Raw genomic sequence first — 16,479 nt, 5'->3', positions numbered from 1 at the left:
CTGACCCCCGATTTTAAATATCGGCGTTGTTGGGTCAACCACAACCCCTTACAACAACCAATCAAACGCGTTCCACCATCACGAATCTGAACTGGTCCGTCAATTAAACTAAAACATCTGTCGCCAAAATCATTACCGGAAAGATAAAATACGAGTCGACTGTCCCCGTACTCTATGGCCTTAAAATCTTTGAAATAATGGTTGGTTACTTTGTTGTAGAGTCTAAGATGAAGACGAGTAAAATACCGAGAATCGATAACTGAACACCAAGATTTACAGACACACCTGAATCTTAGTAGGGTTTTTACCGGCAACCTCGTTAATATCTCTTGCCATACATCTGGCGACAGATATTTGAGGTCGTCTTCGTCGAATGGTTTTATCGTACGAATCTTCCGGTGTACAATAACCATTGTCAAGATTGCAGACAGTACTTCTAAAAGGAGTTTACCCTAAATCTAATCGTCCTTAATTAATAGCAAAATTATTAAACGGGTAAAGCTCTAGATGTCTAGGGTTTTAAGAGGGTTCTAGATATTACCGGGCCAAAACTACCAGAAAATAAATCATCAATCTTGGCCCGTTCGATATCACTATCAGTTTTTAATTTTTGGTATTTTGGTTTTATAAGTATGATTTAGATTGAATTATTAACTCAAAATATAGTCATATCTATTATAATCATGATAATTTTGAAAACTGACAACAAAAATCGGAAACTACTTTTTGTGGTTTTCATATTTTGGTTTTATAAAAAACAGAAAATTGGAAACAAAAACGACACCGAACTAGTGGGCCAAGACTTTATTGTTTGTTGGTGCGAATGAATTATAAGGATAGTATAATTATAAATGGGGCCAGATGATTTTAACCTAAGACCTAACGTACATAGACTCTTAACCATTGAGATAAAAAGTCTTAACTATTAAGCCAAGCCGCCAAGACATCGTTGGTAAGACTTTATTGTTGAATATGATTGTTTATTATGTATATGAACGACTGGGTGCAGGTTATATTCATTGACGATTGAATGCATCCAATGAAAGATGGAGTAATTTTGATTCCACGAACATTTGATTTGATGGTATAGTTTTAGAATATCAATTTTTTATACTTTTTACGAGGGTAGAATTAGAGTTATATATTTACGTTTTAAAATGTAATTTAGAGACTGTAAAACATAACAGTTTAAGGCCATTCGTTGATGTGGGTCAATTACATAGCCCATTGTTTATGGACATTACAATACGTAAGTATTACAGACTGTCACCAAAGCGGAAAACCTCAAATACTGCACTTGTTTGGTGTTGGACTCTGCTCGGCGGTAGCGCTTTAAATACAAAGTCGAAGTTACTCCTAAGCATTTTGATTAGGTCAAAATTATGTTTTAAAATGGTAGTTGGAAAAATATGTGTTCGACAAAGTTAACCGCTAGGGCAGGTTCGACGGTAGTATTTCAGCTTTTGAAGTAGTTGCATCATTTGTCACTAGCGAGTAGCGTATGAACCAATTCAAAACGCTACTTTTAGGTAACATTTAAGGGTCTGTTTGGCAACACTAGCTAAAATTGAGCTGAAACTAATAAGGTAGCTGAAACTGATAAGTTAGCACCTAAAGCTGATAAGGTACTGAAACTGATAAGGTATCTGTTTGTGTTACATGTTTGGTAGAACTAGTTTCTTAAGTACCTGAAATTTTGACCGATTTAATTAGCATTCTATATACAAAGTATATATTTGAACATTTATAACTATTTTCTTTATAAGAATAATGCAATTGCTAACGAGAGTCCCGGACGGCTGTTAAGAAAATATTCTTTTATTATTTGCCTTGTTTATCAACAAACTAATTCAATCAGTTTATTTTTATCGTATATATATACAGATTATGATTTTAAGAATGTCGCTATATATTATTATGAACGATAATTCTAATAAGATGTATATGCATGCTAACTAGTAAACTTTTTTTTTTTTGTAACTTTTTTTTTTTACCTAATACTACGTACTACATACAATCTACAATATGAAAGAGAATAAAATGAAGGATCTGAGTTATATACTTATAAGTGACTATGTGAGGGAGTATTGTGGATACGGGTTACATTATTGGCTAAAAACAGGGACATGTGGAACTTAAAGGATAAACATGCAGATTAATACCCATCAAATGATTAATTGTTGCTACAATATTTCATTCGTAAACATAATTTCAGCAGCTGAAATCCAGACGTTAGTCTAGATCACGTTTCAAAATCAGTCGATTTTTCGACCTTATATTTTATTTCAGCTACCTACCAAACACTTCTAATCATTTAAGGTGACTTATTATATTAGCACCTAATCATTTAAGGTGACTGAAAGTGGTTACCAAACAGAGCCTTAGCGGTAGACACCGTAAAGGTATCCGTTGTATAACTTTTTTAAACGTTAAATATATTAAAGTTTAAAGGTACTCATTGTTTGATAAAATAAGTTCTAAACAATAGTATTATACGGAGTACTTCGTAGCTTTTATTGTATATTTCAATTATTACCTTTACCCTGAATACTAATATTAGGTACGTTACCCGCTACTAGTTTACTGCTACCCGTACTCAACCGCTTAAAACTACTCGCTTCCACTAGTTGCCGAACATACATACTTGTACACAATTCGATGTTTGAACCGAACAGTTTTCAGTAGCACTCTAATAAATATATGCTTGAATCCATGATGAATTACTCGGTGTCGCTTTATATTGTTAAAGAATTCTACAACAACATCAAGATCAAGTGATATATGATTGAATCAATCCTTTAAAGTTCAAATCAACAGAAAACAAAGTACAATTAATTACACTACAAGAAATTGTATCATTAACGATGAGAAATCTCGTCGCGAAAAGTCAATAACCGTTGATTAATGGCGGGATTTCCTGTCGCGAACCCGTCATAAAAGGGGACCGTCATAAATGAAAATTTCCGTCGTTAACCCGTCGTAAAAGACATTAACGACGGTAGTTCCCGTCTTTTTTTTGATTGTTAGTCCCGTCAAAAAAGGCTTTTATGACGAGATTTTTGACACGTCGTAATTAGGTTGTCATTAAAGATACAACTTCTTGTAGTGTAAAAAAAAAACTTAACGAATATAACCAAAAACAAGTATCATTGATCATAAAAAGAACCAAATTAACAAATAATACTGTACAAATATGTTGTATATATCTTTGAATAAAAAAAAAGTTGCAATAATTTTACAAGTAATTAATCTTGGCAGCCTTACAAGCAGATGCGTACAATGTTTTAGAAAGCGCGTGACGTCCAACCTCCTTATGATCGAACTTACAAGAATGCACCTCCGGGTAGCGGTGAGACCCGCAATAGATTCCGTCGCACTTGCACTTGAATCCGATCAACTTGATCCGTTTCTTGCAGGAATCACACCGGTTTTTAGTAGTTTCGTGATCCATATTGACTTTAGAAATAACACGTACGTGCTTCTTTCTTGCACTATTTTCACGAAATATTGCCTCCCAAAACGGACTAACTATACCGTCATATCGCTTCACTTCCGTCTCAATAGCTCTACCGAACAACTCTTCAGTCGCGGCCGGTTTACCAAAGAAACCACATCCATTCTTCGTTGCAGAGTTTGATGCTAGTTGGCGTTGAACATTATCAATTGTGTTGTTGTTGTTGTTGTTGTTGTTGTTGTTGTTGTTGTTGTTGGTGTTCTCCATCTTCTTCAATTTTCTAATTGATCGAGTGAAGTATTAATTTCTTGTTTGTTTTCTTGAATTGTTATTTGATGATTACTACTACCGTGTGAGGTTTTTATAGGTTTGGATTGAAGTTGTGTGGATCCAATTCCTAATCAAAATAGAACTTGACTAATTGATCTAGATTCTAGAGTATGTATTGTTTTCATGTATTGTTATTTGATGATTACTACCGTGTGGTGTATTTATATGTTTGGATTGAAGTTATGTGGATCCAATTCCTAATCAAAATAGAACTTGCCTATTTTTTCTGTTGTCGGACAGTAACTTGCAGTTCAAGGCAAGTATTATTCTCTAGAGCTGATACGGTTGGTTGAAATTGTAAGAATATATGTTAATATATTCTGATTAATTGTAAAATTTTGTAATTGTAAATTAGTCAAACATTAAATATATTTACGTATATTTTTACAAATAATAATATTTCCTCCGTTCCGGAAATATAGCACCTATTTTCTAAATATTAATTTTTTATAAATAATAATAAATTAGCAAACGTAACTCTGTAGTTTCCTAAACATGCACTAATTATTAACAAATACTCCGTACAATTTCAACACGGAGTACTAGGTTTAGGAAAGTAAAGTGTTATTACCGAGTTGAAGTTGGTTTAATTGAATTAATTGTTCTATACAAGGAAGTAATTAAGGAAGTACGTACAACCTACAAATTAATTACGGAGTACCTATTAAAATAAATAAGTCAATTCAAGTCCCTTAAACTATGTGTCGGTCAAAATGGGTCGAGTATTCCGGGACGAAGGGAGTACATGGATATGGGTAGTAAGAAAAGAAGCATATCCATGTTTGAGATATCGATGCAAAAAGAAAAAGAAAAAGAAAAAGAAAAAATCTTATGAATACATATGGGTTTGTTTGGTTTTGTAGCAGTTAGGTCGGCATTGACCTTTTTATTGACACTAGTTGTTAGCGCGCACGTTCCCCCAAGATATAAAAAACTATTTCTCGGAACACAATACAAATCATAAGCCTAATTACTCTATAGAAATGGTTGAAAGCATGAAAACAAACACCGCTGATTACTTGATGTAGGTTACATATATAGAAATCATGGCTAAGCATAAAAAAAAATACATGACTAAGTTAAACACGACAGGCCTAATAGCATAAAGAACATTCGTGATGGTTCCTCGCCCAACTTTGTGGCAACTTACAACTCTGCAAGAAAAGATACATGATTACTTAGTTGATCAATGGTGAAGCAAGAAAGCAAGAAACTTGTCTGTCCTGCAGTTATTGATTGCAGTTATTGATTTGATTATACACAGACTATTGTCGTACTCAATCACCTGATATAAGGCCTTATTTTTTTCGTAGGTTTCCTACAAGAATTGAAATAATTATCACCCATGCAAAACAAATATATTAAACCAACTTGCATAACAAATAAGGAACTTTTGCTATATTTGTAGTTCTAATTTCTATCTTACTTCATACGATTACTCATTACTGATTCAATATTCCATCGTTCTTAACTATTAAGTGAAGACATTATTTGTAGCCTAAAATGGCTTTTTCGCTCTCAACTTTGAACTAAATAACCTAAGCCACCATATGAAACCTTTTACATGTTTTATAAGCTTAGTTTTAACATTGTAAGACACATACAAATGTATTTATTCACATTTAATGCTTATTGGGTCGTTATAGATCCTATTTTGCCTAAAATGGCATTTTCTCGCCCAACTTTGAGCTAAGGAACCAAACTTATCATTTTAAACCGTTTACATGTTTTCTGTGGCACATTCAAGGTTTCTAAGACTCAATCTAATGTACTTATTCACATTTAAGGCTCATTTGGTCGATATAGGTCATATTTAAGCTAAACTAAGGCATTTTCGCTCCCATTTTTTAACTAAATGACGTAAGGGCTGATTTTAAACTTATTACATATTTTATAAGCCTAGTGTTAACTTTCTAAGACATATTCAAATGTATTTATTCACATTTAATGCTTATTGGGTCGTTATAGGTCCTATTTTGCCTAAAATGGCATTTTATCGCCCAACTTTGAGCTAAGGAACAAAACTTATCATTTTAAACCGTTTACATGTTTTATGTGTCACATTCAAGGTTTCTAATACTCATTCTAATGTATTTATTCCCATTTTAGGCTCATTTGGTCGATATAGGTCATATTTAGGCTAAGCTAAGGCATTTTCGCTCCCATTTTTTAACTAAATGACCTAAGGGCTGATTTTAAACTTATTACATGTTTTATAAGCCTAGTGTTAACTTTCTAAGACATATTCAAATGTATTTATTCACATTTAAGGCTTATTTGATCGTTATAGGTCATATTTTGCCTAAAATGGCATTTACTCGCCCAACTTTGAGCTAAGGAACATAACTTATCATTTTAAACCGTTTACATGTTTTATGTGGCACATTCAAGGTTTCTAAGACTCATTCTAATATATTTATGCATATTTTAGGCTCATTTGGTCGATATAGGTTATATTTAAGCTAAACTAAGGCATTTTCGCTCCCATTTTTTAACTAAATGACCTAAGGGCTGATTTTAAACTTATTACATGTTTTATAAGCCTAGTGTTAACTTTCTGAGACATATTCAAATGTATTTATTCACATTTAATGCTTATTGGGTCGTTATAGGTCCAATTTTGCCTAAAATGGCATTTTCTCGCCCAACTTTGAGCCAAGGAACCAAACTTATCTTTTTAAACCGTTTACATGTTTTATGTGTCACAATCAAGGTTTCTAAGACTCATTCAAATGTATTTATGCACATTTTAGGCTCATTTGGTCGATATAGGTCATATTTTGGCTTAACTAAGGCATTTTCGCTCCCATTTTTTAACTAAATGACCTAGGGGCTGATTTTAAGATTAATACATGTTTTATAAGCCTAGTGTTAACTTTATAAGATATATTCAAATGTATTAATTCACATTTAATGCTTATTTGGTCGTTATAGGTCCTATTTGGCCTAAAATGGTATTTTCTCGCCCAACTTTGAGCTAAGGAACCTAACTTATCATTTTAAACCGTTTACAAGTTTTATGTGGCACATTCAAGGTTTCTAAGACTCATTCTAATAAATTTATGCATTTAGGCTCATTTGGTCGATATAGGTCATATTTAAGCTAAACTAAGGCATTTTCTCTCCGATTTTTTAACTAAATGACCTAAGAGCTGATTTTAAACTTATTACATGTTTTATAAGCCTAGTGTTAACTTTCTAAGACATATTCAAATGTATTTATTCACATTTAATGCTTATTTGATCGTTATAGGTAATATTTTGCCTAAAATGGCATTTTCTTGCCCAAATTTGAGCTAAGGAACCTAACTTATCATTTTAAACCGTTTACATGTTTTATGTGTCACATTCAAGGTTTCTAAGACTCATTCTAATGTATTTATGCACATTTTAGGCTCATTTGGTTGATATAGGTCATATTTAGGCTAAACTAAGGCATTTTCGCTGCCATTTTTTAACTAAATGACCTAGGGGCTAATTTTAAACTTATTACATATTTTATAAGCCTAGTGTTAACTTTCTAAGACATATTCAAATGTATTTATTCACATTTAAGGCTCATTTTATCTTATAGGTCATATTTTGCCTAAAATGGCATTTTCTCGCCCAACTTTGAGCTAAGGAACCTAACTTATCATTTTAAACTGTTTACATGTTTTATGTGGCACATTCAAGGTTTCTAAGACTCATCTAATATATTTATGCATACTTTAGGCTTCTTTGGTCGATATAGGTTATATTTTCGCTCCCATTTTTTAACTAAAGGACCTAATGGCTGATTTAAAACTTATTACATGTTTTATAAGATTAGTTTTAACTTCTAAGACACATTCAAATATATTTATTCAAATTTAAGCCTTATTTGGTCGTTATAGGTCCTATTTTGCCTAAAATGGCATTTTCTCGCCCAACTTTGAGCTAAGGAACCTAACTTATCATTTTAAATCGTTTACATGTTTTATGTGGCACATTCAAGATTTCTAAGACTCATTCTAATCTATTTATACACATTTAAGGCTCATTTGGTCGATATAGGTCATATTTAGGCTAAACTAAGGCATTTTCGCTCCCATTTTTTAACTAAATGACCTAGGGGCTGATTTTAAACTTATTACATGTTTTATAAGCCTAGTGTTAACTTTCTAAGACATATTCAAATCATGATCAACATACAAATTCTAGCGTAGCCTACATATATTGTACATATCTAATCTCAAGAATAAAAATTCAAGAACAATTAAGCTAAAACAATTCATTAGATAAAAAGCCCCAAATTAAAGTACTTGAGGAGATTCATGTAATTGAGGGGATGGTGCCTTTAAAACCAATTTATTGTTCATTTGTTCGTCTTAGGCCAACTCATATAATGTCGAACTCTAAAAGTTACTGAATTTGTACATCTACAAATGAAACATGGGTTTACGTCAGCAATCAATAGTATATATCTCTATTTTCTTCCACACCTTAATACGTTGATCAACTAATGTCACTAAAACTCTTCTAATATGCATCAGACTCATTTTAAGTCTTCTACTAAACAATACAGCCCACCTGTCCATCTTACTTAGTAGAGTCATTAGATCACCTTAATTTTCCACCTTCCTCTTATACAAAAGGGAAATCAAATAGATTATCAAACATACCATTAAATACGTAAATACACAAAACAATTACTCCATCATACCTGTTAGCTTCTAATAAAACAAACCCAAAACCCCTGGAATGCCCAGTCTTCCGATCCCACATTACTCTAGCATCTCTGCAATGAACAAGAGAAAATCAGATTCATAGTGCCCACCAGCAGTTGGGATATGAAAAAAAGCTGCCTAAATGGTAAGCTCGGAGGATGAAAAGCATCTTACGAGCAGGTTTGATAAGGAGAGAAGCATGCGAACAATGTAGCATCTGTAACCTCAAGGCTCAAATTCCCAACAAGTACGTCATGATGATCTGAAAGGAAAGTAGAAAACATGATCCAATATAAATACATATCCATATAGGATAAATGAAATGGCCAAACACAGAATACCACGGACACAAACATCTACGCGCTACGTACTCGTCGTGTCCTCTCTTTAACTGCTCGCATATGCCCAATTAACTTTGATAGGTTGTCCAGAACTGAAATTTACAACAAAAAAGCTCACCTAAAAGCTATATGATCAGAAAATTTAACTAATAAAATAACGCACGTCATACTTACAGATGACGTCCATTAAGACTGACAATATTAAGAGAAGTTGATCTTCGATCATAGTAATCCACAAAGCCATAGGACGACTGACAACACAAGTGATGAGTGGAACATTAATCAACAAAAACAAGAGAGCTAATGTAGACACTTCAGGCCAGTCAAACTTATATCACAAAGACTCGTTGATAGACAACTGTAACCTACCTTCTCTTTCCGAATCAGCTTTCATCCTTCAATCATACCGGTGCTTGAGAAAACTTCCTGGTGAAGTGGATCGGTGACTTGTTCCCAACGTACCTACAATTGTGCCTCACAGATAAGAATTTCAAAAGATTACAACACGACTACGAATATACCTCAAGGTCCTTTGCAGCAGACATATTTTGCACTGACTTGAAGTTACAAGTTTACATAAAGCATTAAACTCGTAACCTAACAGGATCTCAAACACTATGTAAAAAACATATCTCTAACAAAGAAAACTAAAAAGGATGAACAACAAATTGACTCCCAAAAAGAGTGTTGTTAATTTTGGGTATGCTAGATTTAATGTTCTCAATTTTCCATTAAAGATAGCTGTAATGGAGCTATGGCTCTTTTTTCACATAATTGATTTCAAACGGCAAGTTGATTGTGGGAATAGCAGAATAGCAGAATGCAGGAAACCAAATAAGGCCATCCATGATTCCAATAATAAGGCATATGATATGTTTAATCCTTATAAATAGACATTAAATGGAACTTACAGATAGATGAATGTTCTTTGATCTACAAAATTCGTGCAGCTTTACTTGTTGCCAGATGCCATTCTACTTTGTTTACCGCATGAGGAGCATGAGAAACTTTCAGAAACCATTTTGAATTTATGTTCAAGAAAAGAACCAAAAATCAAATAAAATAGCAGGAAAAGGAACGTTGAAATAGTAAATTTAACAATTCAATTAAACCAGCCATAATTCAATAAAATCAACAGTTAAACCCAAGAAACAAAACCCTAATTCGGAAAATCCAGAAAAAGGAGACTCAGAAGGAGTACCCGTTTTGTGATAGAACAACAAACAAAATAGAATCAAAACACGACATACAATCAAATAAAAACCAAGAACAATAGCCAGCCTCAAGCAATTCAACATAGAAAAATCCACATATTCAAATTCTTAACACCAATAAACCAAAATTTCATACCCATAAAAAAGAGGGGAGTAAGTACTAAACCTCAGTGGTGAGTCATATCAAGCTTAGACTTCTCAAAGTAACAACAAAACAACACAAACAACTCCAAACTTCCCCTTCATAGACGAAAATTTAAAATCAATAAATTATAACCCATAAATAAATTAAGAAGTAATCATCAACTAAACCCTATATTTAATCGAAAAAATCAACAAAATCCATAAACCAAAAACCAGAAAAATAATTTAAATCGGGCAAATTGAAGAAAAAATAAGACAAAGACGAAATTTGTATACCTTAACCACCAGCTATAGTAGAAGATTCATCAAAAACCCTAGCCGCCATTGTAGTATCAAGTTCATCGAAAACCCTAGCCGTCAAATCCGACACCAACATCGAAGGAATTATTCTGTGTAGAGTACTCGTAGATCAGATTAGAAGAATTAAACAAATTCCTATATCCATGAGAAATACTCCACATCGGTTCCTCTTCTTCCTTCTCGTCCATTTCAGATCTCCAAAACATGGAGTTGAATGTGAAGATCGGAAGTAGAAGACAAGAGAAAGGAGAAGCAGCTAGGGTTTTGAGAGAGAAAATAATGGAGGGGGAAGAGAGGCATGGGAGGTGGAGCGGATCTTGAGAGAGAAAATAATGGAGGGGGAAGAGAGGCATGGGCGAGAGGAAAGGCACTGGGAAGAGGAAAGCAGTTCTTTAAGTCAAGGAATGTGGCATTGGGTGTGATGAAGGGCAGAACTGATAATTAGAAGGTATATAAGGGTATTTTGGTCATGGGACTATTGCATGAATAGTGAAGTATAACTCTACACTTTTAAAAGGTTGTAGATATACTTTCTCTATTTTTTTTAGGCACGTTTGCCAATATACAATTTCAAACATTAATATCTTCACAAATTCTTATTTACAATGGGTGTACAACAAATATTGTACACCGAAGTAAAAGTTAACTCAAAATGCTTAAAAGTTAAGCTTATATAGGTAAAAGTTATCTATTTTTAAGCGATAAATTTTTTCATTTTAGTAAAACTTATTTATTCAAAATCACTAATAATGTATAAAATTAATCATTTAATCATTTCTATCAACTTTTGTAATATCTTTCATTATGGATAAGAAAAAGATTATAAAAAGTTAATATTTAAAAAATATTTATTGAGACGAATCTAATAAGACGACTATATTTTTTCTTATGTATGAATCATAACATGAAGTCAACAGAGCTTGTGTGAATAGTGTCAAAAACCCAATTGTGTCATGTAATTGAGAACGGAGGAAGTAGATTCTATGAATCTTGTGAATGAATATGGGTTGTGGCATTCACTTTAGGTAAGGTGTCTTTTGTTGACTTTCCATTATTTTAAGTATCATTGGTTCTTAGGGTGTTTAACTGTTTATCTCTATAATCATTGCTGTGAATTTTTCTTAAGCTGACTTTGGCTAAGGAGATGTAGTCATATAGGGGGAAAGCAGGGAAGCATAGCCATACACAGTAGTTGGGGCAGATGATGTTTGAGACAGATTCTGATCAACCACCATTTTCTTCATTGAGGTTCCATTTAATTACCAGCATGGTGCTTGTACAATTATCAGCCCCTGCAGAGAATCTGAAAATATTTAAGCGATAAAAATGAAAAAAACTCCGTTAAAGCAAATACAGAACCAGAGAAACATTAACTCAAAAGGAACATGCTAAATATGATAATTTAAAGAAGTGATTCAGTAACGAGAAATGGTTGAGCTTTGCCTACAGAACTTGATGACATACCGAACTTTATGAAGCCACCGAAAGAAGATTATTTCCCTTTTCCGTCTGCGGAGTGACTGGCATCAAAAATTCCATCTTCCTAAAAGAACAAAACTGGACAATAACTGTTAAGTATATTAAGATGCTTCCAAGCTGATAACTGTTCTTCCTCATCTTCCTTATACTGAATCCCTTCAACCTAGATTTACCGCCTTATGCAATAATAGAAAAGCAACTATAAACTCCTGATCCTTATCAGATTTCTGCCATTTCTAAGATGATTACAAGATTTACAACGTCAACATTGCTCTGGTGGGAAGTCGGAGAAGATTCTTTCAAGAGGTCGATATAGTGCAGGGTGAGGAATGAGAATAATGAGATACAGGAAGTTGAGTCACCCCCTTTCTCATTTAAACAAAGGATATTCACAGAGACAAAATGCTGAATCTGATCAAAGAGATCAAAATCTCATTTTCTCATCGGTTCTTGTATCATGCATTTTCCGCCTTACATTACTCCAGATTGTTGGTCCAGAAGTTGTAACCTTCTCATTTAACTCTCTGAAACCAAGTTCAAAGTTATCTGCATTTTCCGAAGCTGTAATACAACTTCCTCCATGGTTGGCCTTCTTTCTCCCTTACTTTGGACACACCTCATTATCAACTCGGCAAACTGTTGTATAGTAGACTTTACACTTTCTTCTAGCAACAATCTCTGATCAACTACGTCTAACACACAATTTCGCGTCATATATGAAAAGAAATATTCAACTATATCACCACCTTGTTTCCACATATTTGCTGGATCTTTTCCGGTTAGCAGTTCCACCATAACAACACCGAAACTATAAACATCACATTTCTCTGTAACCACCGAGGTCTCTGCATACTCTGGATCGATGTATCCTACGCTTCCCTGTGGTGGGAAAATAGGTTTCGTTTCTTCAGGGTTAATAGTGATGGACAATCCAAAATTAGAGAGTTTGGCAGAGAAAGACTCATCCAAGAATATGCTCGCTGACTTGACATTTCTATGCACAATTGGCTTTGATCCCACAGAATGCATATAAGAAAGTGCATATGCGATTTCAGTGGCAATTCTCAAGCGATTTTGCCAGGAGACGCAGCAGGAACCACTCGGCCCGTGCAAAAGATCAAACAGGTTACTATGCATAAACTCATGGACGAGCATGGGTATGTGAGTCTCTAGACAACAACCATAGAGTCGGACCACATTTTTGTGGCTGATTTGCTGCTTGATAGTGACCTGATTCAAGAAGAACTTAATCATTCCATCTGAGCTAGGAAGGCCTTTAGGGGTCTTTATAGCAACAACTCGATCTTCAAGGTTTCCTCTGTAAACAGTGGCAATTTTGCAACCAATGATTTGACCAGGATGATAACCATTAGTAGCACGATTAATGTCCTCTTCTGAGAATATTTTAACTGGCTCTTTACCCTTTCCTTTAAAACATGAAATCTGCATTTCCAAAAGAACTGCTCCGTTGTGAATGAAGTTTCTCTCTTTTTCCTCAGAGGTTAACCTCATTTCGTTAACAGTGGAGGTTTCAAGCATGTACGGACTATAAGAACTGCACGAAAAGCAGCTTTTTATCATCTGAAGGACCTGCAAAACACCAGAAAGGCTTCACAATGCAAGAGCAGATCGTATGCAAATCGAAACCAGATTACTTCCAGTTACAGTAGTTGACTAATTGCAGCGGTTATAAGTTTATAACTGACTCAAAGAACAATACTCTCGAGATGCATAAACCAGCCCATGATTGATTGTTGCCAGTATCACAAGTTATGGCCTAAGTTGAACAGCTGACTTTTGCAGTAAGAATATCACTGGGAATTAGGACCTTATATAGTTTATGGATTTCAATGACAAAAACGTACACTGTGAACATTAGAACATCAACAAATAACCAGTATAAAAATGGAGTAATTTTGACTCCACAAACATTTTGTAAAGAACTACAATGAACTGATAACTTCAAAAAAGATTCCAGTGAAACCGACACAATACCTTGAACTTCTGAGGAGACATTTGAAGTGAGATAAAGAAGAAATACTGTAAAAAAGTTGCTTCCTTTGATTTGTTCTTATTATTACCACAAACAAAAATTACTTCCTTTGATTTGTAGGTATTATTATCACAAACAAAAGCTACTTCTTTTGGTTTGTTCTTATTATTACCTCAAACAAAAGCTACTTCCTTGGATTTGTTGGTATTATTATCACAAACAAAAGCTACTCCCTTTGATTTGTTGGTATTATTACAACAAACAAATTCTTCTGACTTACTCTCTCTCTCCCATAATGTATTTCCCGTTTCCTTTTTTTAATCAATCTGCCTTAACCTAAGTAGGCAGTTGACTCATTACAGCAGTTATAATTGACTCATTAGTCTTGAGATGTGCAAATAAGCACATGGTAATGTTGACAGTAGCACAAGTTATGGCCTAAGTTGAACGTTGACTAGTTATAAGTATTTCCCTTCTTTCTTAATCATATTGACTTTTCACACTATTGATTTACTAAATTAAACCATATTTATTGCTAATATGTAATGACAAAATTTATATTTTTAATTGTTACTTCCTCCATTCTTATTTAAATGACACAATTGGGTTTTGGACCACAAGCTCTTTTGACTTCCTTTTGTGGTTTATCTTTTGTGGTTTATACTTAAAGAAAAAACATAGTCGTGTGGGATCTTGTTAGATTCGTCTTAATAAATATTTTTTAAATATCAACTTTTCATTTTTTATTTATCCATATTTGAAGATATTAATGTTTGAAATCGCACATTGGCAAACGTGACTGTTGTGTCATTTAAATAAGAACAGAGGAAGTACGTACTAGGTTAATCTCATTACATTCTTTCAAAATATCTTATTTTTTTATAATTTTAATAATACTTCGTATAATTATAAATACAGGGCTCAATTCATTCTAGCTAGTTATTCATTATTTCATTCTATGAATAACTTCAATTCTCAGAAAAAACAGGCTCAATTCATTCTATCTAGTTATTCATTATTTCATTCTATGAATAACTTCAATTCTCAGGAAAAACAGGCTCAATTACACCAGTATTTTCAGAAATTAGGCCGAAAAATTAAGCAATTTATATGGTCATAAATTACAGCTCAATTTGACAAATAACTAAATGCAGATAATCATACCACAAAGAAAGGGTTAGAGAGAATCGCACCTTGAATTGCAACGAAATTGAACGAAAATATCAGATCAATTTGTAAAATTTGAGTATCAAATCTTGCTGGTAAACCTGAATTGGACTACCAAACAAGGTATAAAAATCAAATCTTGCAAAATCTGGGTTGATGTTGATTTCATCGCCGATAACTTTTTACATGGGATTATGTGAAATTGTGAAGAACACATTTGCTTTGCAAAAAGCTGAGAAATTGTGGGTAATTTGGGCTTTGGAGGACAAATGGTGGGACTTTAACTGCGATTTGTATGTGTTGTTGTTTTGGCACACTTTTAAGGCCATTTATTGATGTGGGTCAAATATTGCACTTGTTTGGTGTGTTGGACTCTGTTCGGCGGTAGCGTTTTAAATACAAAGTCGAAGTTACTCTGTATCATTTTGAATAGGTCAAAAGTTTTTAAGATGGTAGTTGGAAAAATAAGAGCGTTTGAAAAGTTAAAAATTATGGCGTGTTCGGCGATAGCGTTTCAGCCTTTGAAGTAGATGCAGCCTGCCACTAGCGAGTATCGTATGGACCAATTCAAAACGCTATTTTTAGGTAACGGTTAGAGATGGACACCGTAAAGGTAGCGGTTGGATAACTTTTCAAATGTTAAATATATAGCGTATAAAGGTACCGATTGTTTGATAAAATAAGTTCTAAACAATATTATAATATATAGCTTTTTTGTATATTACAATTTTAACCTTTACCCTGAATACTAATATTAATTACTCATTATCCGCTACTAGTTTATCGCAATCCGTACTGAACCGCTTAAAGCTACCTGCTACCGCTAATTTGCGAAAAAAAATTCCTTAGTGAACCTCAAGGTCGAACGAACTTACTAGAAGAACTTCAGCAAATGCAAGGCCTTAATCAATGCTTTAAAGTTCAAATCGACAGAAAGCAAATTACAATAAAGAACTTAACGACTTTAACCAAAAACAAGTATCATTTCATTCCATTCATCATAAAAAGTACGAAACAAAGAATATTGTACAAATATGTTGTATGTCTTTGCATAAAAAAAGTTGCAATAATTTTACATGTAATTAATCTTGGTAGCCTTACAAGCAGATGCGTACAACGTTTTAGAAAGGGCGTGACGTCCAACCTCCTTATGATCGAACTTACAAGAATGCACCTCCGGGTAGCGGTGGGACCCGCAATAGATTCCGTCGCACTTGCACTTGAATCCGATCAACTTAATCCGTTTCTTGCAGGAATCACACCGGTTTTTAGTAGTTTCGTGATCTATATTGACTTTAGAAATAACACGTACGTGCTTCTTTTTTGCACTATTTTCACGAAATATTGCCTCCCAAAACGGACTAATTAG

General features: G+C 33.7%; 1 protein-coding gene across 21 annotated transcripts; it reads right to left on the bottom strand.

The window, feature by feature from the left end:
• Window positions 1–3,130: 3,130 nt before the first annotated feature.
• LOC110784591 (uncharacterized) lies at window positions 3,131–15,398 on the bottom strand. Of its 21 annotated transcripts, XR_008931996.1 has the most exons (12): window positions 15,137–15,398; window positions 11,936–13,540; window positions 11,657–11,763; window positions 10,448–10,560; window positions 9,725–9,787; window positions 9,183–9,275; window positions 8,988–9,064; window positions 8,844–8,905; window positions 8,647–8,734; window positions 8,469–8,543; window positions 5,070–5,102; window positions 3,131–4,938 (listed from the first exon to the last, which is right to left on the bottom strand). XR_008931996.1 is itself a non-coding variant. In XM_056841392.1 (7 exons), the coding sequence occupies exons 3-7, from the start codon at window positions 9,205–9,207 to the stop codon at window positions 4,800–4,802; spliced, it is 360 nt and encodes a 119-aa protein (XP_056697370.1). In that variant the 5' UTR covers window positions 9,208–9,275; window positions 10,448–11,774; window positions 11,936–12,461; the 3' UTR covers window positions 3,131–4,799. The 21 variants fall into 21 exon arrangements, 1 of the variants encoding a protein (XP_056697370.1); XR_008931986.1 differs by having other exon boundaries at window positions 9,725–9,820; window positions 10,448–11,774; window positions 15,137–15,387; XR_008931981.1 differs by lacking the exon at window positions 5,070–5,102 and having other exon boundaries at window positions 9,725–9,820; window positions 11,657–11,774; window positions 15,137–15,387.
• Window positions 15,399–16,479: the final 1,081 nt, after the last annotated feature.

This window comes from Spinacia oleracea, chromosome 4, assembly GCF_020520425.1.
Source record: "Spinacia oleracea cultivar Varoflay chromosome 4, BTI_SOV_V1, whole genome shotgun sequence".
Taxonomy (NCBI): Eukaryota; Viridiplantae; Streptophyta; class Magnoliopsida; order Caryophyllales; family Amaranthaceae; genus Spinacia; species Spinacia oleracea.
Note: the sequence above shows the minus strand (reverse complement) of the source record. Positions and strands in the feature narration are given on the sequence as shown.